Below are 24137 nucleotides of genomic sequence, written 5' to 3'. Positions count from 1 at the left end.
GATGCGCAGGCTCAGTAATTGTGGCTCACGGGCCCAGTTGCTTCGCGGCATGTGGGATCTTCCCAGACCAGGACTCGAACCCGTGTCCCATGCATTGGCAGGCAGACTCTCAACCACTGCGCCACCAGGGAAGCCCATTTTATCTTATTTTTTTCAGAACAACTCAACCCTTGGGGATTATTCTCTCTTGTTCTGTGCATCCTCTGGTGGTCAAGCGCTGAAGTGGACTGCTGTGTGGCAATGGGGGATGAGAGGCGCATGACGCGGATGCTGTTGGAATGCAGTCTCAGTGACAAGTTGTGTAGTAAGTACAGATGATATAGAGATCTGCCCTCTGAGTTTAGGATGATGGAGATTAAGATCTGAATAGATTCTGGAAGGAAGATCATTTGATTTCTAATAGAAATGAAGACAATGGTGATAACTGAATTGGCACTAGTGGCTTTGGGCGGAGGGGGGAGAGGGGCAGTCATAGATCCAGATGTGCTGCATCCTCCATCTCAGTAGGAAAAATGAGAGACGAGGCACAGAGCATACTTCATGGGCTAAGAGACAGGGACATTGGGATTTCAGAGTAGGGAGTTGATGCCAGTTGTGGTAGAGGGACCAGGAGGAAGAGATGATCGTGTGTGGTGAGCTGAAGACTGATGGGTAGGGGAAGTCAGGTGAGGCTGCTTCTTCAGTCTCTTCTCTACTTGCTTGATTTCCTACCTAGTTGTCCGGGAGCAGCAGTATGAAATCATCATCATCCCAACCCTTCTGGTTGGGATCTTCCTCATTCTCCTTGGGGTCATCCTGTGGCTTTTCATCCGAGAACAAAGAGAGCACCAGCAGTCTCCTGGACTACAAGGTAAAGCTCAAACCGGGGCTGGGCAGTGGCTCGGGGAAGATGGAGATTGTAGAAAATAAGGCACAAGCCTCAGTGAGCCCAAGTCTCGAGGACCCTGCAATGAGATGGTGGGTATGGGCCCTCTCCTGTGTAGTTGAGAGGGGGGTGAGCTCTTCTCAAGGAAATGTAATACGTGCTTGTTAGCTGAAAGAAGAGTAGGCAAGAGAGGCCTCCTGGAACCTGTTTCTGTCTTCTTCGTCCTATTGCACTATCAAATCTTCGGCCATGTGAGTGTCTAAGGACTGGGGAGCAAGGCTTGGGTAAAGCCCAAGGCTTTGTAACCAGCTTTGAACGATGACATTTTACTCTACAATGCATTACAGCCCTACCCTGTGCTTCTGGAATTTATGATGTAAAGGGGTAGCCTTCATAATAGTCTTTGAAGCATTAGGTAGGAGGTGATAATGTGCTATTCTGGAGTACCACTGAGCATATAATGGAAGAGAATCAGCTCATACAGGAAATGCAGAGAAAAAAGAAGGAAAACAATATCCTGACAGTAAATGAAACTCTACAGTGGCTGATCCCTAATCCTTCTCTAAATTGTATCCCAATTCTCTTATAATTCACTCTTACAAAAAACTTCTCAAAGAACTTGTTTAAACTCACTCTCACTACTTCTACTTGTCACATTCTCTTTTGAACATACTAAAACAAGGCTTCCCCCACCCCCTCCAATCCACCAAAAGAACTCTTTCCAAGATCACCAGTGTCAGCTCTGTTGGGTCTTCATCCTACTTGACCGGTCAAAAGCATTTGACACTATTTTGCACTTCCTCCTTCTTGAAACACTTTTTTCTTTCCTTTTAAATCTACAGTCACTTCGTAAATGATCTCATTTTCAGTCTTATGGATTCAATTACTTTCTCTATTCTGACTATAGTCCCCTTGAACTCAGATTTTTATACTAAACCACCTACTTTGCGGTTTGGACCTAGTACACATCTAATACGTAATGTGTGTAAAACAAAGGTCCTGAAATTCCCTCACAATGTCCTCTCCCAACAGCCTTCCCTATCTTAGTAAATGGCAAGCCCAGCTCCCTATGTGTTCAGTCTAAAATCTTGAAGATGTCCTTGACCCCTCTTTCGGTCACACTCCGTCTCTAATCCATTAGCAAATCCTGTTAACTATGTCTTCAAAATAGACTCAAGCCACCCTCACCTCTCATAGATAACTGTAATACACTCTTAAATGGTTTCCCTGCTTCTGCCTGTGTCCTTTTATGCTCTATTCTCCTCAGAGCAGCAGAATGATTCTTTTAAGGCATAAGTCAGTCCTATCAATTCTCTGCATGAAACTCCCAGTTGCTTCTCAACTTAGAATGAAAAAAGACAAAATTCTTTTTTAAAAACATTAATTAATTAATTTTTTTGGCTGTGTTGGGTCTTCGTTGCTGCGCGTGGGCTTTCTCTAGTTGCAGTGAGCGGGGGCTACTCTTTGTTGCGGTGTGCGGGCTTCTCATTGCGGTGGCTTCTCTTGTTGCGGAGCACGGGCTCTAGGCACGCGGGCTTCAGTAGTCGTGGCACGCAGGCTCTAGAGCGCAGGCTCAGTAGTTGTGGCTCACAGGGTTAGTTGCTCCGCGGCATGTGGGATCTTCTTGGACCAGGGATCGAACCTGTGTCCCCTGCATGGGCAGGCGGATTCTTAACCACTGCACCGCCAGGGAAGTCCAAGACAAATTTCTTTTAATGGCCTTACATGATCTGGGCCCTCTCTGGCCTCATCTCCTGTAACCCTCCAGTTATCCCCTTGGTTCCAGGGGCACTGATTTCATTACTCTTCCTCAAATATGTCAAGAATGCTCCTTCCTCAACCTCTGCACTTCTTCCTGATACCAGTATGGTTTGCTCTCAAATTGCTTCCAGGTATTTCTCAAAAGTCATCTTCTCAGAAAGACCTTTCCTGACCTTCAAACATAAAATTGCATAACTGATGCTTCTTATTCCCCTCTTTTCCTCCATAACACTCCTTACCTAGTATATTATTATCTGCTTCCTCTCTCCTACCACTAGATGGTAATCTTCATAAGAATCTGGACTTTGCCTATTCCTATCACCTAGAGCAGTGCCTGGCATGGAGGAGGTGATATTTGTTGAATAAATGGATGAATTAATGAATGAATAAAGATTTAATAAAAAGAATGAATCTCTCTTCTCTAATGGAGAAAAGCTGGTTTAGAAAGGGGGAAAGTACCAAAAGAATTTTTTGATTGAGACTCTTGGAAATACGGAATAACTTGACTTTGGGGACAACTTGAGGGAGGAATAACTTTAGCTTAGAGTTGAGTAGTTATCCATACCTACCCTCCACCTTGGGAAGCCGTTTGGTTGACTTTAATGATAGTCTCCACTGGCAGTTACCACCACCTTTAGATGTCTGTGGTTTGAATACCTATTCAGTAACTTCCTTAATTATCTTCATACTATACTCATACTGAACTGTAATTCTGAGGGAGACTGAAATGAAATGTCATTACCCATTTTCAGAGGTCCATCTTCAGTTGTCTTAGAAGTAATGGGATTATTACATAAATTCTACAAGGTTTGTATTGATGCTGGTTCATAGAGAAGCATCAGAAGGTATCGTCACATTGGCCAGAGAGAAAATTGCTGAAGGGACTCCTTGCTGGTTTGTCCCAGGGTCTGCTTTCTTGGAGTCCCTAGGCTAGGAAAAAGCTTGTTGGTGCCACCTCTTTGTTTTAGGTGTTGCCCACGTGCCTCCATCTAGGGACCTAAGCTGGGAAGCAGCAAGACGTGAAGGAAGTGTGTTTGTACCACTTAAGGAGACATCAGTGGAAAGCCTTCTACGAACTTCCACACATGCCCTGGCTAAGCTGCAGGTGCCCCGGGAGCACCTCTCTGAAGTTCTGGAGCAAATCCACAATGGTAGTTTTGGGACCATCTACCGAACCAAGATATATACTGGGGACCCTGATAAGCCCAAGAGTGTTGTCCTCAAGGCTTTAAAAGGTAAAAGGAGAAGTGTTGGACTTCCTTTCCTCTTTTAACTTGTTTACTGTGAGCCCTCAACAGTGAATGCTAACAGGCTTTGCAGACATTAAGATGTTAATCAACAGATAGTTGTGGTCACAATTGGGCACAGAATAAGAAGGGAATAGAAAGTAAAAACTCGCACCAGAAAGGTTCTTCTTTGGGTCTTTCCCTAGCTCAACCTTGCCTATCAAGGCTGTTAAAACCGATTTTTCCATATTAGATATTACTTGAATGAGGATTTTGAGGTTGTTTCTTCATTTTTCTTCACTGTTTTGATATCTTTTCCAGTTACTGCATTTTTCTTCTTTTTGCTGATACTCATGATATGGACCAGTAATGATGGATACATAAAACAGAACAAGGATAGGATTAGCAAGAATATTAATCAAAAGGTCTAGAAGTGATAATATTTTAATGTGTGATAATATTTTAATGTGTGATAATATTTTAATGTGAACAGAACACTTGTCTATTAGGCAGAGGAAAGCCCATCCAGTTCTAAAGACCTATGGTTCTATGTTACCTTTGACAAAAGATCAGTGACATTGAAGATCATCTTCTAATTGATTCTCTTTCTTTTTACTTGTTGTCTACACTCACTCCCCTTTGGAGCCTTGAAATTTATCATCTGAGGTTGCTTCCTGACTTGAACCCCCATTTTATTGGTGACACTCTGACTGCTCACTCCCCATGGTTCTTCTGTCCTCCACAGAACCAGCTGGGCTCCAAGAGGTGCAGAAGTTCTTAGGGCAAATCCGGTTCTATCAGTACCTGGGGAAGCACAAGAACCTGGTACAGCTGGAGGGCTGTTGCACAGAAGGGCTGCCGCTCTATATGGTGTTGGAGGATGTGGCCCAGGGGGACCTGCTCAGCTTTCTCTGGACCTGTCGCCGGGTAAGTGGTAGGGTAGAGGTGTTGGGAAGGAAAGGCTTGACCTGGCTTATTAGCTGTTCACATGTCAATTAGCCTGATAAATGACAAATTAGAAAGACATTATAATAGCATAACAGAGTGATTATCACCAACCAATAGAATTTTTAGTGATGATGGAATATCTGCTCTGTCCAATATGGTAGCCACTAATCACATGTGGCTACAGAACCCTTGAAATGAGGCTGATATGATTAAGAAACTGAATTTTCAAATTTATTTAATTTTAAATAATATATGTTTAAATAGGCATATGTGGGTGATGGCTACCATATTGGGCAGTGCAGATTTAGAGAATGGACTTTGGGCTCCATCTCCTACAAGCTATGTGACTTTGGGCAAATCACCTCTCTGAGCCTGAGTTTTTGGAATTTGTAAAGTGGGAGTAATGATAAATACTTACTAAAATTCAAGGAAATTACGTCTGGAAAAACATAGTGATTGGTACATATTAAGCACTCAAAATGGTAGCTGCTTTAATGATAATTGCATAACAACCTAACTACTGTTAGTAATAATTTGGTTGTTAGTGTCAAGTATATTTTCCATTCCGTAACACCACCCTAGTGTGCCGAGGCTGAGTTAAGGAGAAATTCAGCCTGCAAGTTTGTATATCTCCAATTCATATTTAAAAAAATTTTAATGTTCAGAAATTTCCATGCTAAAGTGCAAGTCCTATTCCTTACAATTTCACCACTTCTGTATCTACTCGTCTTTTTGAAGTGCTCCATGTTTTCCTAGTTAGCTCGTCACTTGCTGATGAACAAAGTTCAATATTAATCAAGCCTCCTAGGTAGGCTGATCATCGTATTACTAAATGTTTATGAAAAAGAGACCTTGTTGACCTCTTCCATCCAGTGATGCAAATAGGACAATGTGCACATCATGAGATTTTAAACCTTTTTAAGAGGTTATCCATCTGTCACTTGGTCTGTGCCCTAACCTCACTTGTTTCTTTTTATTTTTCAGACTGCATGCCTCTCTATTTCAGATTGTTTTCGCATGCTTTTCTCATTACACCAGACTTCTCCCTTTCCCTTCTTTGTAGGGTCAATGGCCACTCACTCTTCGGATCTCGTCAAGAGCTTTCCTTTCTTCTCCAACTGAATGAGCTCTCTTTCCTCCACCATCATATGATCTCTTTTACATTTCTTTCATGGCACTTATAGATATGTAACCATGTATTTATGTATGATTATTTTATTTTGATTCACATGTTTGCCACAGTATAAGCTCCAGAAGGCAGTAGACATATTTATTTTGCTCACTTTTGTATTCTGAGTTCCTAAGATGGAATCTGGCACATAGTAGGCATTCAGTCAAGATGTGTTGAGTTAATGTGCTTAATTAATCTCTCTCTCTCTCTCACACACACACACACACACACACACATATTCTGCCCTAGGAAAATTGCTGCTTTATCCAATGGATAGTCTTATATATACTTGTCTTTCTTACCTGCTATTCTGTTCTTCCTTCATTCTGCTATTTATCTACATTCTTTACTGTTTTCCTGGTCTGATAAATCATGGTACTTCTCTGCATATCTGAGAATCTCTCATTACATCTGTCCTTGAATCTTTTTTTTTTTTTTTTTAATATTTATTTATTTATTTATGGCCGTGTTCGGTCTTCGTTTCTGTGCGAGGGCTTTCTCTAGTTGTGGCAAGTGGGGACCACTCTTCATCGCAGTGCGCGGGCCTCTCACTATCGCGGCCTCTCTTGTTGCGGAGCACAGGCTCCAGACGCGCAGGCTCAGTGATTGTGGCTCACGGGCCCAGCCGCTCCGCGGCATGTGGGATCTTCCCAGACCAGGGCTTGAACCCGTGTCCCCTGCATTGGCAGGCAGACTCTCAACCACTGCGCCACCAGGGAATCCCCTGTCCTTGAATCTTATAGTCCTTATATTTTTGTGTATTTTCTTTAGCTTTGATAACTGCATTTAAGAATATCTCTGCCCCTATTTTTTCTTTCAGATCTGTTCATGTCATTTTGATATACTTCTTTTTTCTGTCTATTTAGGATGTGATGACCATGGATGGCCTTCCCTATGACCTCACAGAAAAACAAATATATCACATTGGGAAGCAGGTCCTTTTGGCTGTGGTAAGGCTTGGAGAAATGACAACAGATGACAGTGATTTTTCTTGTTAGCTTGGTATTTAATGTCATATTTCTCAGTTATGCTCTCAAATGGGGTATATATTATAAAGGAAATCAGATGGAAGCTAGGGGACGGAAACTCAAGCACCAATAAATTGTTTTCAATTCTTTCATGAAATTATTTAGATAACATAATTCAGGATTGGTAATTCTAGGAAGAAAGTAGTCAGTTTGAAGTGTTTTTTTTTTTAAATAAATTTATTTATTTATTTTTGGCTGCGTTGGGTCTTCGTTGCTGCGTGCAGGCTTTCTCTAGTTGCAGTGAGCGGGGGCTACTCTTCGTTGTGGTACGTGGGCTTCTCATTGCGGTGGCTTCTCTTGTTGTGGAACATGGGCTCTAGGCCCCCGGGCTTCAGTAGTTGTGGCACGCAGGTTTCAGTAGTTGTGGCTTGTGGGCTCTAGAGCGCAGGCTCAGTAGTTGTGGCGCACGGGCTTAGTTGCTCCGCAGCATGTGGGATCTTCCTGGACCAGGGCTCGAACCTGTGTCCCCTGCATTGGCAGGCAGTTTCTTAGCCACTGCGCCACCAGGGAAGCCCTAAAGTGTTTTTTTTAAAAAATATTTATTTATTTGGTTGCATCGGGTCTTAGTTGTGGCAGGCGGGCTCCTTAGTTGTAGCTCACTGGCTTCTTAGTTGCGTTACGTGGGCTTCTTCATTGCAGCAGGCGGGCTCCTTAGTTGCAGCTCGCCAGCTCCTTAGTTGTGGCATGCGAACTCTTAGTTGCAGCATGCACGTGGGATATAGTTCCCGGAGTAGGGATCAAACCCAGGCCCCCTGCATTGGGAGCACAGAGTCTCAACCACTGTGCCACCAGGGAAGTCCCAATTTAGGGTTTTTAGAAGGAACAGGGGGGCTTCCCTGGTGGCGCAGTGGTTGGGAATCTGCTTGCCAATGCAGGGGACACAGGTTCGAGCCCTGGGAAGATCCCACATGCCACGGAGCAACTAAGCCCGTGCGCCACAATTGCTGAGCCTGTGCTTTAGAGCCCATGAGCCACATCTACTGAGCCTGCATGCCACAACTACTGAAGCCCGTGTGCCTCGAGCCTGTGCTCCCCAACCAGAGGCGCCACTGCGATGAGAGGCCTGTGCACCACAATGAAGAGTAGCCCCCGCTTGCAGCAACTAGGGAAAGCCCAGGCGCAACAATGAAGACCCAAAGCAGCCAAAAATAAATAAATAAAATAAATAAATTTATATTTTTTAAAAAAAGAAGGAACAGGAAGGGTTTTAAAAGGTTTCTCAGTCTTAAGGGTAAAAAACCAGGGCCAACAGCTGTATGTCCACATACTTCCAGATATATACTAATGTTAACAGATGTAAAAGGGGAAAGGGGAAGCAAGTTGGGAGAAGAAATGGGAATAGAAACTGAATGGGTGAAAGGCTACAGAACCAGAAGGAAGCTTATAATTTATACCTGTAAAACAAGAAATACTAGTTCAGAACATGTTAGGTTGTAGATTTGCTTTGATACTGAATGTGATAGGAATTACAGATACTTTAAAAAGAACAAGGAACAAGTGGAAGAGGAGGAATAAGAAAGGGCAAAGGTGAGAGTATTTCTTTATTTTAAACTAACCTAAATAAACAGGGAAGAGAAAGAACTCAAGGTTTAAGAGAAAAAAAAAAGTTACCTTTACCAGAATTACTCAGGAAATTTAGATGACTATTCCTATGAAATTATTTAGATAATTGTGTTTAAAATTAGCGACGGAAAATCAGGGCTCTGTGAAGCTACTATTTTAGTATTTGATATATCTTGCCACCTTGAGGTATGAAATATACAAGGGATCTAAATGGAATCAGAGAAAGCTTAGGAAAAAAGAGGTGATGAAGTGAGAAAAAGTTAGTTGAAGTTCTCATGGAGCAAGGGAGAGAGCACATCATACAAATAAATGTTAACTATGGTGTTTGGATGGCCTAGTTGGTATATTTCCTTGATAAAGTTAGGGTATCAGGACAAATGAACTATTTAAAAAACAGAAATAGACTCACAACATTGAAAACAAACTTATGATTACCAGAGGGGAAAGGGGAGAGGAGGGATAAGTGAGGAGTTTGGGATTAACAGATACACACTACTATATATAAAACAGATAAACAACAAGGACCTACTGTATAGCACAGGAAACTATATTCAATATCTTGTAATAACCTATAATGGAAAAGAAACTGAAAAAGAATATATATATACATATATGTGTATATGTATATATATATATACATATATATCTGAATCACTTTGCTGTACATCTGAAACTAACACAACACTGTAAATCAACTATACTTCAATAAAAAGTTAGGGTATCAGGACAGAGCTTACCTTGTATTCTGAACCATAATTGCAGGGGTGCCATAGAGATGCAGTGATCACACTGAAGCATTCCTCAGAGCCCTAGTTTACCACTTATGAGGCAACATCATAGTATTTTTTCTAACTCTTAACAACCTCAAGATCAGTACATTCTTCAATTCTTCTCATTAGAGTATAATATCTTTGTTCTGAGACCCCACCTGAGACAAAAAAACAAAAACCAAAAAAACCAAAAAAATCCCTGCTAGTCACTGTTTGCTTCACCATCAATGACTGGAAGTTACCACCTTCACCTTTTATTTTTTCACACCATTCTTGTTTAGTAATCATAGACCTCAGTCTCTAGCACTTCAGTCACATATAGTTTTTCAGCATCTCTGCATGCCTTGAACACCTTGATGTTGGGGGAAATGATTTCAACACATCAGTGTCATTCAGGTGCAGTGGTTCTCAAATGTCTTCTTGGCTGTGCTATAATCATTTTGATGCTTCTTAAAAATATAGATTATCAGGTCCCTCTTCCTAGATTTTGGTTAAGTAAGTCCGGAGAGAAAACCTTATGAATTTATAAATCTCTCAGGCAATTCTGATTTGCAGCCTGGCCTGAAAAGTATTAGTAGAATTTGTAGTACTTCCTATGAATTAGAATACTGGGTTCTGGTCACTACTACTTAGTACCAGTGTGACCTTATATAATCATTTAGATTTATCTGAAAGTTACTTCCCTAATTCACCTCATCTAGTTATTTTAGGGTCAAAATGAGATGATGTAAAACTGTATATAAATTTATTATTATGACACTCAATTTTGCTATGTATATATTACCCTGTTTGGGAGACTGCTGCTAGAAACTTGAAACCTACATTCCTTCCCCTTGTCTAGCTGGGTCCTATCTGAGAGGAAAATCAGGCCAGGGTCAGGGTCAGAGTAGGGGATTATAATTTCCAAACCCAGTACAAATGTTATTTGGATTATTTGGTCAGTTTGCTAAGCTTTATTTGTTTGTTTTAAAGCAAAGCTAGTGTATTTACTAATAAATGTGTCTTCAAAAATATAAAGGGTATATCAATGTATCCAAAATGTGTAAATCATTTGTCAAACCCCAGAGAATGTACAACGCGAAAAGTGAACCCTGATGTAAACTCTGGACTTCAGTTGAAAATAGTGTATCAGTATCAGTTCATCAGTTGTAACAAATGTATCACACTGATGCTAGTTGTTAATAATAGAGGAAACTATGAAATGGGAGGGAAGGGATGTGGGAGTGCTCTGGATTTTCCACTCAATTTTGCTGTCAACCTAAAACAACTCTTAAAAAAATAAAGTGTTTTATTTTTTTAAAAAGAGGAATGAAGTATTGGTATCAGTTTGCTAATCTTAAACACAATGCAAACATGTCTGATTCATTATAAATACTTGGAAGTGGGACTTCCCTGGTGACGCAGTGGTTAGGAATCTGCCTGCCAGTGCAGGAAACACGGGTTCGATCCCTGGTCCAGGAAGATCCCACATGCTGTGGAGCAACTAAGCCCACATGCCGCAAGAGCCACAACTACTGAGCCCGCGTGCCACAACTACTGAAGCCTGCGTGCCTAGATCCCGTGCTTTGCAACAAGAGAAGCCACCACAATAAACCCCTGCTCGCTGCAGCTAGAGAAAGTCCTCATGTAGCAACGAAGACCCAACACAGCCAAAAATAAATAAATAAAAATTAATTAAAAAATTAATAAATACTTGGAAGCAATATGTCATTATTAATGAGCCTTGTTCAGAGTAGAAAATCTCCTTGTCTTTTCAAGGATTTGTTTCTCTTTACCTGTGACCTAAGCCATGACCTCAGAGAGCTGATCCATCTTTGATCTCATGTTGACAGGAATTTCTCCAGGATAAGCATCTGTTCCATGGGGATGTGGCAGCCAGGAATATCCTGATCCAGTGTGATCTCACTGCTAAGCTCTGCGGACTGGGCCTGGCTTATGAAGTCCACTCCCGAGGGGCCATCTCGTCTACTCGCATCGTACCTCTCAAGTGGCTCGCGCCAGAACGGCTTCTGCTGAGACCGGCTGGCATCAAAGGAGACATGTATGGTTTGTTCCTGCCCTGTGGATTTCTTCCTTTCTTGACCCAGGTGTCCTCCAGCTCGTGAACATGACTGGGTCTATTGTCAATTATGTCTCCCCATGAAATCTCTACTGAGAAGTCAGACTCTCAAGCAAAAATGTGTGTTATGTGGCAGAGCTCATATTTGACATCTGCCTGCAATGCTTTGTACTGCCTTTTGAAGTATTCCCTCTGTGTTAGATTAGAAACCTTAATTAGGAGAGAAAAAAAGTGAATAGATTATTCATGCTAGTATCTGAGGACTTAATCTGGTGGAGTTTTATCTGTTTATCTAGTTTTATCTGAAAGAGGTAGGTCCGCTTAATCAAAAGTTTAGTTGAACTCGGACTTATTAAAATAAATAAATAAATAAATTGTGTGTATACTCAATTTATTTTAACTTAAAACATATAAGTAGATATTTAATTATCAATCTTTTGGAGGAGGGCCAAGGGGATAGACCTGCTATGCTAAATGAAGTTACGTGTTGTGTTTCTTGTATAAATAGCACCCATAATGAATTATTTTTGAGTTTCAGTTTGGGATGACTCTAAATAGAGAAAGAAACTTGAAAACAATTGTGATGCAATTTGACTACAGACATTTATTGTTAATTTTTTCCCAGTTTTCTACAGTTGTCTCACCCACACAATTTGACAACATTTTCTTTTTAGCAGCTTGGTTTTATAGAATATTTTCAAAGCATTCAATCTAGTTTTCAGGGAGCTAATGCTTTTGGCATGTATATTTAATCAGCTGACATAATATTTAATTGATTACATAATTACAGTTACATATAGGATTGGCATAAACAGGATTGTAAAGAACTGTGATTGACTTTTGGTAGCCATATAACTCAACTGCTCGGAGGAGCACATAAACATAATATAGAATATCTTACTAGCCATGAATGTTATGAGTTGTGGGGGAAATTTAGAACATCAGTTGATGTGGTGAGTCAATTAAGAGACTGCTTTTTTATTTTATTTATTTATTTTTTGGCTGCACTGCGTGGCATGGGGGGGCTTAGTTCCCTGACCAGGGATTGAACCCATGCCCCCCTGCAGTGGAAGTGCAGAGTCTTAACCACTGGACCTCCAGGGAAGTCCCCAGAAGACTGCTTTTTTATTTCATTGCTGCTTCGCTGACATCTGCTTTTGAATAGAGGTCTGGGAATAATAAGTTTAACTGGGAAATATTGCTCATTTAATGATGATATTATAGAATAGTGAAATATACATCTCTTGAATCATATTGCTTAGGCAAATGCCTACCCCAATTATGTATAAAACTTGTTCTGTTAATATTTTTCCTAGGTTTGGGCAATTAGATCTACTGAGGAAATAGTAGATAAATGATAAAACTTGCTTGGCCTTGAGCTAAGAATAAAGGCTAGAATTTCAGCAGGGAGAAATGGAAAGGATGAAAAAGATGAAGAGGGGAATTTCTGTATGTTTGGGTGAATATCTTTGCACGTTTGCACAAACACTCACAATTTAGCAAATAATGGTAAATATCTATTAATGTGTAATATAGAAAAAAGGAGACATAAATTCAGTACTCAAATAGTTTAGATTCTAAGGGGATTGGACAGAAATGCTTTCTTTTTTTTTTTTTTAATTAATTAATTATTTTATTTTTGGCTGTGTTGGGTCTTCGTTTCTGTGCGAGGGCTTTCTCTAGCTGCGGCAAGCGGGGGCCACTCCTCATCGCGGTGCGCGGGCCTCTCACTATCGCGGCCTCCCTTGTTGCGGAGCACAGGCTCCAGACGCGCAGGCTCAGTAATTGTGGCTCACGGGCCCAGTTGCCCCACGGCATGTAGGATCTTCCCAGACCAGGGCTTGAACCCGCGTCCCTTGCATTGGCAGGCAGATTCTCAACCACTGCGCCACTAGGGAAGCCCAGAAATGCTTTCTAATGGCACTACCTCATTGCTTATTGTATCAGTCACCCTTGATTCCCTTTCATTGCCTTTGTAATGGGGTTCTTACTGAAGGCCTCTGGTATTTAAGTGAGCTGTCTTTACGAAAGGCAGAAATAGAAATTAAATCCATGGCCTTGTTTCTTTTACAGCTGGTCTTTTGGGATACTGCTCTACGAGATGGTGACGCTAGGTAAGGAGAATCCCCAAAGTAGTGTGCGCCTATACAAAGATATACAAGGATGTTTATTTGGGTGGTGGATGACATTTGCTATGGGAAGGGGTTTCGGTACAATCTCTGAAGGTTGAACTGAGTTGACATAGAATCCTGATTTTTGAGATAGTCGTGTAATGTCTTGATTCCCTCCCTCTCTCTCTCCTTCCCTCTTTCTGTTTTTAACTTTCTTTTGCTTTCTTTCCCTTTCTTTCCCTCAAGACTTTACCAATTCCATGGGATGTTTTAAAATCCAAGGATGATTCCAAGGATGATCTTGCATAAACATAAAAGTATTGTCTTTAGATTTATTAATCCACTTGATGGAGAAACTATAGCACCTTCTCATGTTTGGGAAGTAGAGGGCAGATCTCATTTCTCACTTTGCTTTATTTTGTTATTTTCCTAAAGACTCAACGTTCTGCTAAGTTATCAGTACCCACGCCCCCGTCTCTTTTTTTCCAAAATTCTCTAAGCTATATCCTTACTTGATCACCAGGGAGCAATTATATTATATCTATTATTTTTCCTATGGCTATACTTTTGCAGGCAATTAGCCCAGGTGGATGGAGAGTAGTGTTAGTTATACTTTATATTCCAGAGGACCCTTAAGTTCTCTTACTACTCTCATTCTTTCCATACCAACAGGGGCACCTCCATATCCTGAAGTCCCTCCTACCAGTGTCCTACAGTATCTCCAAAGAAGGAAAATCATGAAGAGACCCAGTAGCTGCACACACACCATGTAAATGGTTTTTAAAATCTTTTTTTGCTCTTCACCAGTCGTGCCCCTTTCAAAGTGGCTCAGATGACCCTCAGCTGTCCTTTATGTGCTAATGTACAACCCTAAACCAAACCTATGAAGTAAAACACATCTGCTCACATATACGATGTACATGTATATGTATATCATATGTATGTATGTGTGTATACATACACACACACAAAATATTGAGGCAACCACTGAGTACTATATTAGAAATTTAAGTTTGCTAACGTTGTTAAAGCTTAGTTCTTCTGGAAGCTTTTAAAATAGACCAAATCCAATGCAAATACAGTAGTGTTTTATCTATTTAAATGTCAGTCTCAGTTAGAGACTACTAGCTTCAGTTCTAATATAGTTGTCATAAAATCCATTGCACTACAGTTACTCACTGGTTCCTATTTAATATTTAACTTAAAAAAATATTGATTATCTGTTTTCCCAGTTCTAAGCATGCTGGAAGCCAACCAAAAGGGGGGTGGTGAGAAGAAATTAGACAGGAGAAGGAGGATATCAAATTGTCAGCAGAAAGGGACAGTTGGTGAACTAACGTAGAGGCAGAAAATGGAAAAATTAAAAATTACCCTCAGAATTTTATAACCAATAAAGTACAAAAAAAGGTTGTTATAGAACATAAGAAAAGGTTAAATTATTTTTAAGAAGGCAGGAGTTAATATATTAATATACATTTCTATTAAAGTTGTTGCTATTTTGTAAATTTTTCAGCACTGAAAAGGTAAATTTCCAGCACCTGGGTTTCCCAACATTAAACAGTTACAGCATCAAGCATGTTAAAAAATGTTAAATATCAAAACTGTTGATATATATTTTTATGTGTATATACACACACATACACACAGTATAGTGATACTGGCTGGGTATACTAGAATGAAGTTGTTGACAAATATTTCTCATAGGCTTTATGTGTATAAAAGGCTGTCCTTGATACTGGGGAGAGACATTTAACTGATAAAGTACCTGGTCTTGAAGAAGGATATCAGAAACAACATGAAAATCAACATAAAGTTTGAGGCAATAAGTAGAATGGTTAAAAGCTCAGATTCATCTCATGGAGTCAAAAAGACACACGTTCAGCCCTAGTCCTACTACTTTACTGTGCGTTGATTACTTATCTTCAATAGGTATAATGATAATCCTACCTCAAAATTATTGTGAGGCTACAATGAAATAATGCATGTTAAGTTTCCCTACCATGCCTTTTATAATAAGTAAGTTCTTGGTAAAACGTTAGCAGTATTATTAAAGTAGCATCTTATACAAAGTCTCATCGTACAACATTAATGAGTGTGGGAAACACAGTGCATGCTGAGGTTTATAAGGAAAGGAATTGAGACTTAAACCTGTGGGAAAGGATAACCATGGAGAGGATATTCAAGGAATTGGGCAGAGCACGAGCAAAGACAGAGTTGGGTGTTAACTAACCACATCTAGGGCATAGCAAGACACTGACTTGTCAGGAGGAGAGGGCTTCAGTTAGGCAAGAACTATGTGGTAAGAAGCTAGGGGGTGGGATGTTGACTTTATATGGTGAGCAGTGGGAAATCACTGTAGGTTCTTGGGCAGGAATGAGACTTGATGAAGACTGTTTGAAAACAGGCTATGTTGTAAATTCTCTAGAAACTGGATTGAAGCAAAGACAGATTAAAGGTGGTAAGTACTTCTATCTCGATTAAGGCAATTTCCTGGAGAAGCTAAGTAATAAAGGGGGGAAATGACCTGGATTAAAGGAAGGAACCATCTAATTACATCTGAAATTAGCATGAATCGTATTATTCCATACCTTCTTATTTTCCTTGCTGTAATGTAGCTCATACTGGTAGATAAGTTATAGCAATGGTCTGGAATGATGCAAATTAATAACATGTAAGATGAAAACACTTAAGAGCTTTTGGTAATCTAACGGAAAAAAAAAACTGTTCTGTCATACTGATTGTAGTTTAAGAAATATTTAGTCATTCCTTTTATAAAAAGGGTCCTGTTGAGAAGATGATATTAAGAGACTTAGCATTAGGAGGATGAGAAGGAACAGTATTCTCTGGGAAGCATATGGGACACAGCAATGAGAAGTAGATTAAAGACTCGTAGGTTTCTTTTGTTAAGGTTTGTTAGGAGAGGAGACAGCTTCTCTTGTTTCTCTTGTTTCCCTTTCAGGTACGGTCTCATGAAGTCCTGCTGGCGTTGGAGTGAGGACAGCCGCCCCTCACTTAGAGAGCTACACTCACGCCTGGAAACTGCCGCTCGAACTGCAAATGACAAGGCTGTGTTGCAAGTACCAGAATTGGTGGTGCCTGAATTGTACGCAGCTGTGGCAGGCGTCAGCGTGGAGAGTCTCTCCTATAGCTATAGCATCCTTTGAAGATCCTGGGGCAACACACATTTTTGGGAGATCATATACTCTTGGAACCAATTCCTCCAAGAACAGAGAAAAGACTTTCTACTGGGACATAAAGGGAGGTACGGGACATGGACCCTGCATCTTCCCCTGCACATTTCCCTAGAAACCTGAAATGATGCTAGATGAGGCTGCACACACCATACACCCTCGAGACTGAGACGTACAGTTTCATTTCTGTTATCCCCGTCCTGAAGATGCAGGGTAGGTGGATGGACCGTGTCAATGCAAGGGAGGTTTTACAAGTCTGCAGTGTTTGTCGCAGCATGGCACAGATAAGCTGGTCCCTCCCACCACAGGCTGGTTTCCTTTGAAACACACTTTTATCTAGACTATTATAAGGTCCAGAAAATTGGAATCAAATGAGGGAAGAGAAAGCTGATAAAGAAGTTGATGAGAAGAAAATTGAAGGTTCTACTTGCTCAGGAGTATAGATGAGGACCAAGGTCATCCTTCAGAGAGAAGGGGGAGGAAGGACATACAGGACTTCATTCCTGGTCCGTTCATGCAGGGCTGAAGGAGAACCATTAAGGAAGACTTCTGAGCTCCCCCTAAGGTGTATATAGGAGAAATATGGTCCCCTTTGATCTAATTCTGAGGTAGGTGAACCCTGTTGGTACCATTTTAACTAGAAGCTGGAGGGGTCATTTCATGATTAAGAACATTCAACTTGTACTTTTCAACAGTCTGGCTTCCTGGCCCCTATGAGACTAGGGAGACTGAGCCCAGAGGGTCAATTGGGTCGATGATGAATACACTGTGTATTTAATAAATGGGAAATATGGAAATCAAGCAAAAGTGCTTGGTAGGCAAGGACGTCTTTAACAAGGGCTAGAAAAGGATGTAACCTGAGATGGAAGGATGATGGGTTCCCATTTTCAATTATCCAATGATCTACTGTGAAAGTTATTTCATTAAATTCATATTTATTGAGTGAAAGTAGGCTTTTCAGGTTATACAGTTGCCAAAATCTCTCCAATAGGAAGGATAACGGTAGATAAATGAAAGCTAATGTCAACAGAAAAATTCAAGAGGCAATCTACGTTGTCAGAAAAGGGATTCCTCATGCGTGAAAAGGGGATACTACCTATCTCACAGGGTTGTCATGAGGATTGAATGAGAGTATATATTTGTACCGTATCTGGCACATACTATGTGCTCAATAAATGTTAATTTCCATACTCTCATCCTTACTAGCCTAGAATCTTTCATATCTTTTTCATTTAACACCTACGGTGGCCAAGAAGAGAACCTCGGTCTGTCAGTCACACTGCAAGGGAGGACATGCTTAAAGATGATGGTATGGTGCAAATACCACTTGACTAAAATGAGGAAGTCATAATTTTTGTGTGAGTGTCTGGATGATGACAGTCATCTCCTACTAGTTCAAAATACTGGAAATACCATGATAATGACAGTTCAGTTGAACATGCGGTCTGTGATTTTAAACAATACCTTGGATACTCTAGAAGGGACATCCAAGGCTGCTATAGGAAAATGACTGGCAGTTGAAAAACTTGCAGAATTTAGAATCCTGATGGAGTCATAATGAGTCGCCCAACTGAATAATGATTCTTGCACCTCTAGGAATACCGCAATGACTAGACAGAATTTAAATGCGTGGTAAGCAGCAATAGGGAGAAGGGAGGAAGAATGGCTCAGCACAAAATGATGAAGTCCTATGGAATTAATTGTTCTCAGCTGTTGATTTAAGTCAAATTTACAAAATATTTATTTATTTATTCAACTATTTTCAAAGAATAGAGTGTTAAGGCCAACTGTGCCAGACGCCATGCTAGGTGTTGGATAATAAGAAAAGGAGAGCTTTGGCTTACAGTCTAGAAAGCAAGAGACACTATATACACATTTATGTGGGTATTTGTTAATTACAGCTGTGATAAGTGCTGTGAAGAAAAAGTATAGGGTAGTAGAAGGGAGTATAAAATGGGGACCTCCCTGAAAAAATGGCATTTAGACTGAGACCTTAGGGATGGGTGAGTAAGCCTGACAGTGAGAAGAGCCTTCCAGTTGAAGGATTATGTATGTGAAAACTCTGAGGCAAGAAAAAACTCAGCTTGAGCAACTGCAAGGAGGCTAGTGGGAGGGAGGTATAGTGAAGCGGGAGGAGAGTGGTGCATGATGAAATGGAGCATTGCTCTTTCACGCTGTATTTTTTTTTTGCAAGGGAAATAATGAATTCACCTTTACCAATGATATTCAAAGTAGTACTCGACACTCATCCATCAGGGGTAAATTAGGAATAATAAAAATCAACTCTACCAACAGTCTGGGAATAGATCAGATGATCCAAGAGGGAATACTTCTCAAAATCCCCACCATGTACAAAAAGAGACTCAATGGAAAAGAGTAGCTTTTAAAATATGGAAGAGAAAAAAATATTAATTCTACAAATAGTTATTCATTGTATACCACATACAAAGCTCAAAGTTAGCTTCTATGGAAGAAATAAAGACAAATCCTGAATGACTCAAGCCCTCAAGTCACTTATTTGGTAGTAAATTGGTGCCCCTCATTTTTTTTTAATTACATATCTTTATTAGGAAAAATATTTTGAGCACTCAACCCTAATAAAATTATATAATTTATATGTAGATATAAAATATACACAGTATAAAACAAATGCAATATAAATTAAAATTGGTAAAATAAAGAAATATTTTTAAATTTTTATTGGAGTATAGTTGCTTCAAATAAATCTTATTTTTAAAATATTTTGCTAATTGTTTCACATTGTATGTTAATGTTTGTTTTGGTAGGAGGTAAAGAAGCAGACAATTGCTATTTTAAACTTTGTTTTTCTGGATATAGGTCTGGAACATTGGATACAGTAATTGTTTATTCAGAGGAAACGGGGTCTTTCCCTCACTTGGCCAGGCTTTCTCTAAAGGAGAATTATATTTCTGGCATCTTTGACTTATCAGCCATACCAGGTATTCCCAAGCTAATGAATGGAAAAAAGAATGAAAATATTTACCATTTAATCAAATTGAATCCAGGTTAGGGTTTGTTTTACTGTTTTGATTCCCTCCTCTCCCAGTCTTGCTTTTCCAATGTATGCTTTATGGTTAAAAAAAAATTGCAAAATAGCTAGGAACTGAGCAAATGCCCACCTGGAAACCACGTCTCATTGAAACTTGACAATGTAATTCAACTTAGAATAGTCTGAACCAGTAGTTCTCAAATCATGTTCGTGCACAACACTAGTTTTAGGTATTTTCTATTAAAATTGAATAATAATATTTTTCACCATGCTAAAGAAAAAGTTAGTGAATAGAATCTTCTAAATCTTAACCTTGCTGTAACAACTGTTGTTAAATGTTTGCTCTACCATGACTCATTTAAACAAATAAATGTGTATCAAATACAATACAAGACTGGGAGAATCACCTATTATGCTTAATTTAGCAGACTGGTTTTACTTGTATGGAAATAAGAATTAGTGGTTATGCTATGTGTTAGAAGCATATAATATTGTCATATGCTCGATAAATTATTAGTTTGAATAATGGAATTGAATATATCATGTTGTAATAATCTAGCAATAGCTTCAAGTGCTCACCATATATGAACATATTTGAGAAACAATGGTGTGGAAGTTTTGGTGTTTCTGCATGATGGTGGTTTTCTCATTAAAAAAAGTAACTCCACTGAGTGGTTTAAAACAGGGGTCCCCAACCCCTGGTTGGGGGCGCTCCTGTTAAGAACCAGGCCGCACAGCAGGAGGTGAGCAGCAGGAGAGCGAGCGAAGCTTCATATGCCGCTCCCCACCGCTCCCCACTGCGCGCATTACCGCCTGACCATCCCCCTAACCCCACATCCGTGCAAAAGCTGTCTTCCACAAAACCGGTCCCTGGTGCCAGAAAGGTTGGGGACCCCTGGTTTAAAAGACATATATGGTTAAAACAGATAAGTCTACTACAGAAGGGAAGAGAGAAAGGTGGATGGATGGAATGAAGACTGAAATAGACCATAGTCATTCTGACATTTAAAAACATTTCAATTACCTTAGAATACTGTGTTAGACCATATAATATTCTTGATTTACTACTCTGATCCGTTTAATGTAATGAGCTAGCCCTAACAGTTTTTGTCTGTAAATACAAAATCAAAACTATTCAAAAGCTACTGATAACATAATGAAAACAACAACTATCTTTGGGCTTGCCTGGTGGCGCAGTGGTTAAGAATCTGCCTGCCAATGCAGGGGACACGGGTTCGAACCCTGGTCCGGGAAGATCCCACATGCCGAGGAGCAACTAAGCCCGTGCGCCACAACTACTGAGGCTGCGCTCTAGAGCCCGCGAGCCACAACTACTGAGCCGACATGCCACAACAACTGAAGCCCGTGCGCCTAGAGCCTATGCTCCACAACAAGAGAAGTCACCACAATGAAAAGCCCGCGCACTGCAACAAAGAGTAGCCCCTGCTCGCCGCAACTAGAGAAAGCCTGCGCACAGCAACGAAGACCCAATGCAACCAAATAAATAAATAAATGAAAATTAAAAAACAAAACAAAACTATCTTCTCTAGTTATCACAAGAAAATCAGAACATATTTCTGGAAATTGTAAGTAGGAATGATCTGATAATTTTAAATAGTGGGGCAAAAGGCAAAAGAGGTGTAAGGACAGAGCAGACATGAGAGATCAAAGGAAGAGAGAATTTTAGACACAGGAAACATCAGAATATTTTAAAAGACGAAATTAACACTTAGAAGAAATAATCATCTCTGACCCTAGCCCTCTGACTTGATTCGTCATCATGAAGTTGAAAGCAATAAACTTAAAAACTTAATGGGGAATCATTATTTTATCAATGAATAATGTGTATTTGATTAAATCATTAAGCCTTCATTTCAGCTGGAGTTGGAAAATAAAATGTTTATTTCTTAATTACTTCACAAGGGTTTTTGAAGCTAACCACAGAGATTGCATTAGCAAAGGCAGAAATAGTTCTTCATTTGGCTTCATTTAAGCAGCCCAAACATTTATTTTTATAAATAAACTATGCTGTTGCCAGTAAGTATGTCCTAATTTGAAGCTTACAGCCATTGAGATTGAGATTTCTCAATGTTCCAAAAATATTTTCTCTGTTTCCAGCCCATGTAAAAGCATATAAAATGGTTCTTATATAACTTTATTGTCCAAAATGATAGCCACTAGACATGTCTGGCTATTTAAATATTAAGTTCACACAAATTAAATAATATTTAAAAATAAAAATTCAGTTCCTCAGTCTCGCTAGCCACATTTCAAGTGCTCAGTAGCCATTCAGAAAGTTTCCATAGCTCTGGTGTATAACATCCAAGAAGACCACAATACACAAATGCTTTATCACTTTCCAATCTTTACGGTGACACAAGAGACGTACAGTTGGCCTTTTTTTTTTTTTTCTGCTAATTATAGGAAAGATTAAGTAAGTATATTTTCACACTTCATCTTAAAAACAGATAGGGTTAGAGAGGATTAGTCTTGAGCTCAGATGTCTTTTTAGGGGATAAAGACAGTAATTGGTTACAGATAAAAATCTTAACCCTGTGCGTTCCATAAGCTCTATTTACACAGTCACAGATCTGGTACCTATAGCTCTACTTAGGTAAGCGTGAACACTTGGCACATTTGCCAAAAATGGGAAGGAAATGCATTAGGAAATCCAAAGATTGCATGAGGCTCCCTACAAAAAACAAATGGATTACTGCCTATATTTTCAGAGATACTATGGAATATTACGATCAAGTTTCTGTGGATTATTTTTGTGGTAAGTACAGTGACTGACGTATCCCAGTTTGCCTGGGAAGTTCCAGGTTTTAAGACTGAAAGTCCCACATCCTAGGAAACTCCTTGGTCCTGGGCAAACTGGAATGGTTCATCACCCTAGTGATGAGGGATGGTGCTTTATGTTTCTTGTATATTTTCCATAATGGCAGCCTATATTGGAACTGAATAATTTTTCTATATTAACATTTATACAATGGTTAATATAGTTTTCTATATTGACAGTTATACAATTGCTAATACAGACTCAACATAACCTGCCCAGTCTGCTTTTCTGGTTATTCCACTTCCATGAACTTTGTGTTCTAATTATACTGAAATTCTTGGCTTTCCCAAGGCATGCATTGTAACACGACTGCACGTTTGCTCAGGCTATTTGCTTTTCCATCCCTCTGAACATATACTGAATTTATCCAACAAGGTCCAATTCAAATAGCACGTCTTGTCACAAGCCTTCCCTGGTACTTCCCCTTTCTTCAACTTCCCCAATAAAGTGATTTGTGTCCTCTGCTGTATTACCAGCATTAAAAAAAAATTTTTTTTCTTATAGCATTTGCTTCCTTGGGCTAATATGTGTCTACATGTTTGTTTTCTAGACTACAAGTGCAAAGGGCTCTTTTTTAATTACCAGTGCCCAAAAATTTCTGGCATGTAGGAAATGCCCATTATAACTCATTATATAATGTTTTATAAATTCTAAATCTTATTTTACATGCATTATCTCATCTGATCTTTTCAACAGTTCTTTGAGCTTGACAAAGTTGATCGTAGTCTATTCATTTGGCTGACGAATAAACAGGCTTAGAGATAGCGTCTTAACCACGGTTAGGTAGAGATACGTGATGGGAACGAATCCCAGGTCTTCTGACTGCGACTCTTTCTACCAAATCCCACTGAAGGTTAAATATCATCCAACAGGCAGTATTATTCTGTGTGTTGGTAAAAGAAAGGTAATGAATAATATCTGAACAATAGGCTTTGTGTAAAGCTCACCTTGCCTTTCTCCATCCTTCAAAACCTATCCTAGCTGAGCACTCCTTCCCTTCCCCCGTGTAATTCTATCTGGTGAGAAACGCGGGCTAAACCATTTGATCTTAAGTCAAGTTGCCAAAACTCCACAGGCCACTAGAGAGTAACCCTTACTGAATAAATTTTACTATTAAAAGGAATTCTTTTATATCATGACAGCCAGAGATTTTTCAGTTTCAACGTGCCTTTCAAAATTTCAGACTTCATGTCTGATGAATTCTTTTTACTTTGCCTCTACTATCTAGCGGAAAAAGGGTTTTGTTTTTCCGATGTGCCATTCTGATTCTGGGCTTTGTCTTTACTCACTCCACGAATCAGGGGAATAAGGCCACACCCACCTCACGGATGCCGCGAGAATTGGAGACCCGAAAAGTCAGAGCGACTGGCAAACCTTAGTTCCAAGCCCATAACAAATGCTTTTATATTTCTACACTTCTTTGCTTTCCTAATAGAATATGATCTACTGAATTTTGAAAATAATATGCTTCCAACCCTAGTAAAGCAAAGTCCAGGTCGCTGCCGCCCGCCCCGCCCCCCCGCGCGCCTCCGGGTCTCTCACTCGAGTCTCCGCCCGGCCGCTTTCCTCTGGGGTCGTGGGAGGCGGAAGGGCCG

The 24137-nt window shown here is 39.9% G+C and overlaps 1 protein-coding gene and 1 long non-coding RNA gene across 3 annotated transcripts in view; one reads left to right on the top strand and one right to left on the bottom strand.

Moving 5' to 3' along the window:
• STYK1 (serine/threonine/tyrosine kinase 1) overlaps window positions 1-20284 on the top strand; it is a 47500-nt gene extending 27216 nt beyond the window's left edge. The window contains exons 2-10 of one of the 2 annotated variants that reach the window (XM_036866672.1): window positions 158-304; window positions 716-850; window positions 3595-3861; window positions 4598-4779; window positions 6838-6921; window positions 11165-11373; window positions 13465-13505; window positions 14175-14271; window positions 16462-20284. In XM_036866672.1, the coding sequence (XP_036722567.1) occupies window positions 241-304; window positions 716-850; window positions 3595-3861; window positions 4598-4779; window positions 6838-6921; window positions 11165-11373; window positions 13465-13505; window positions 14175-14271; window positions 16462-16666 (1284 nt within the window). In that variant the 5' untranslated portion in view covers window positions 158-240 and the 3' untranslated portion in view covers window positions 16667-20284. The remainder of the gene's footprint in view (window positions 1-157; window positions 305-715; window positions 851-3594; window positions 3862-4597; window positions 4780-6837; window positions 6922-11164; window positions 11374-13464; window positions 13506-14174; window positions 14272-16461) is intronic. The other variant, XM_036866671.1, reaches the window with a different exon arrangement.
• LOC118902400 lies at window positions 7431-24125 on the bottom strand. Its single transcript, XR_005021561.1, has 3 exons — window positions 24085-24125; window positions 9300-9490; window positions 7431-7467 (listed from the first exon to the last, which is right to left on the bottom strand). It is a non-coding gene; the product is annotated as an uncharacterized LOC118902400 (long non-coding RNA).
• Window positions 24126-24137: the final 12 nt, after the last annotated feature.

The sequence above is a fragment of the Balaenoptera musculus genome, chromosome 10 (assembly GCF_009873245.2).
Source record: "Balaenoptera musculus isolate JJ_BM4_2016_0621 chromosome 10, mBalMus1.pri.v3, whole genome shotgun sequence".
Lineage (NCBI taxonomy): Eukaryota > Metazoa > Chordata > Mammalia > Artiodactyla > Balaenopteridae > Balaenoptera > Balaenoptera musculus.
The sequence above is the reverse complement of the archived record's forward strand: the minus strand, read 5'-3'. Positions and strand labels throughout refer to the sequence as shown.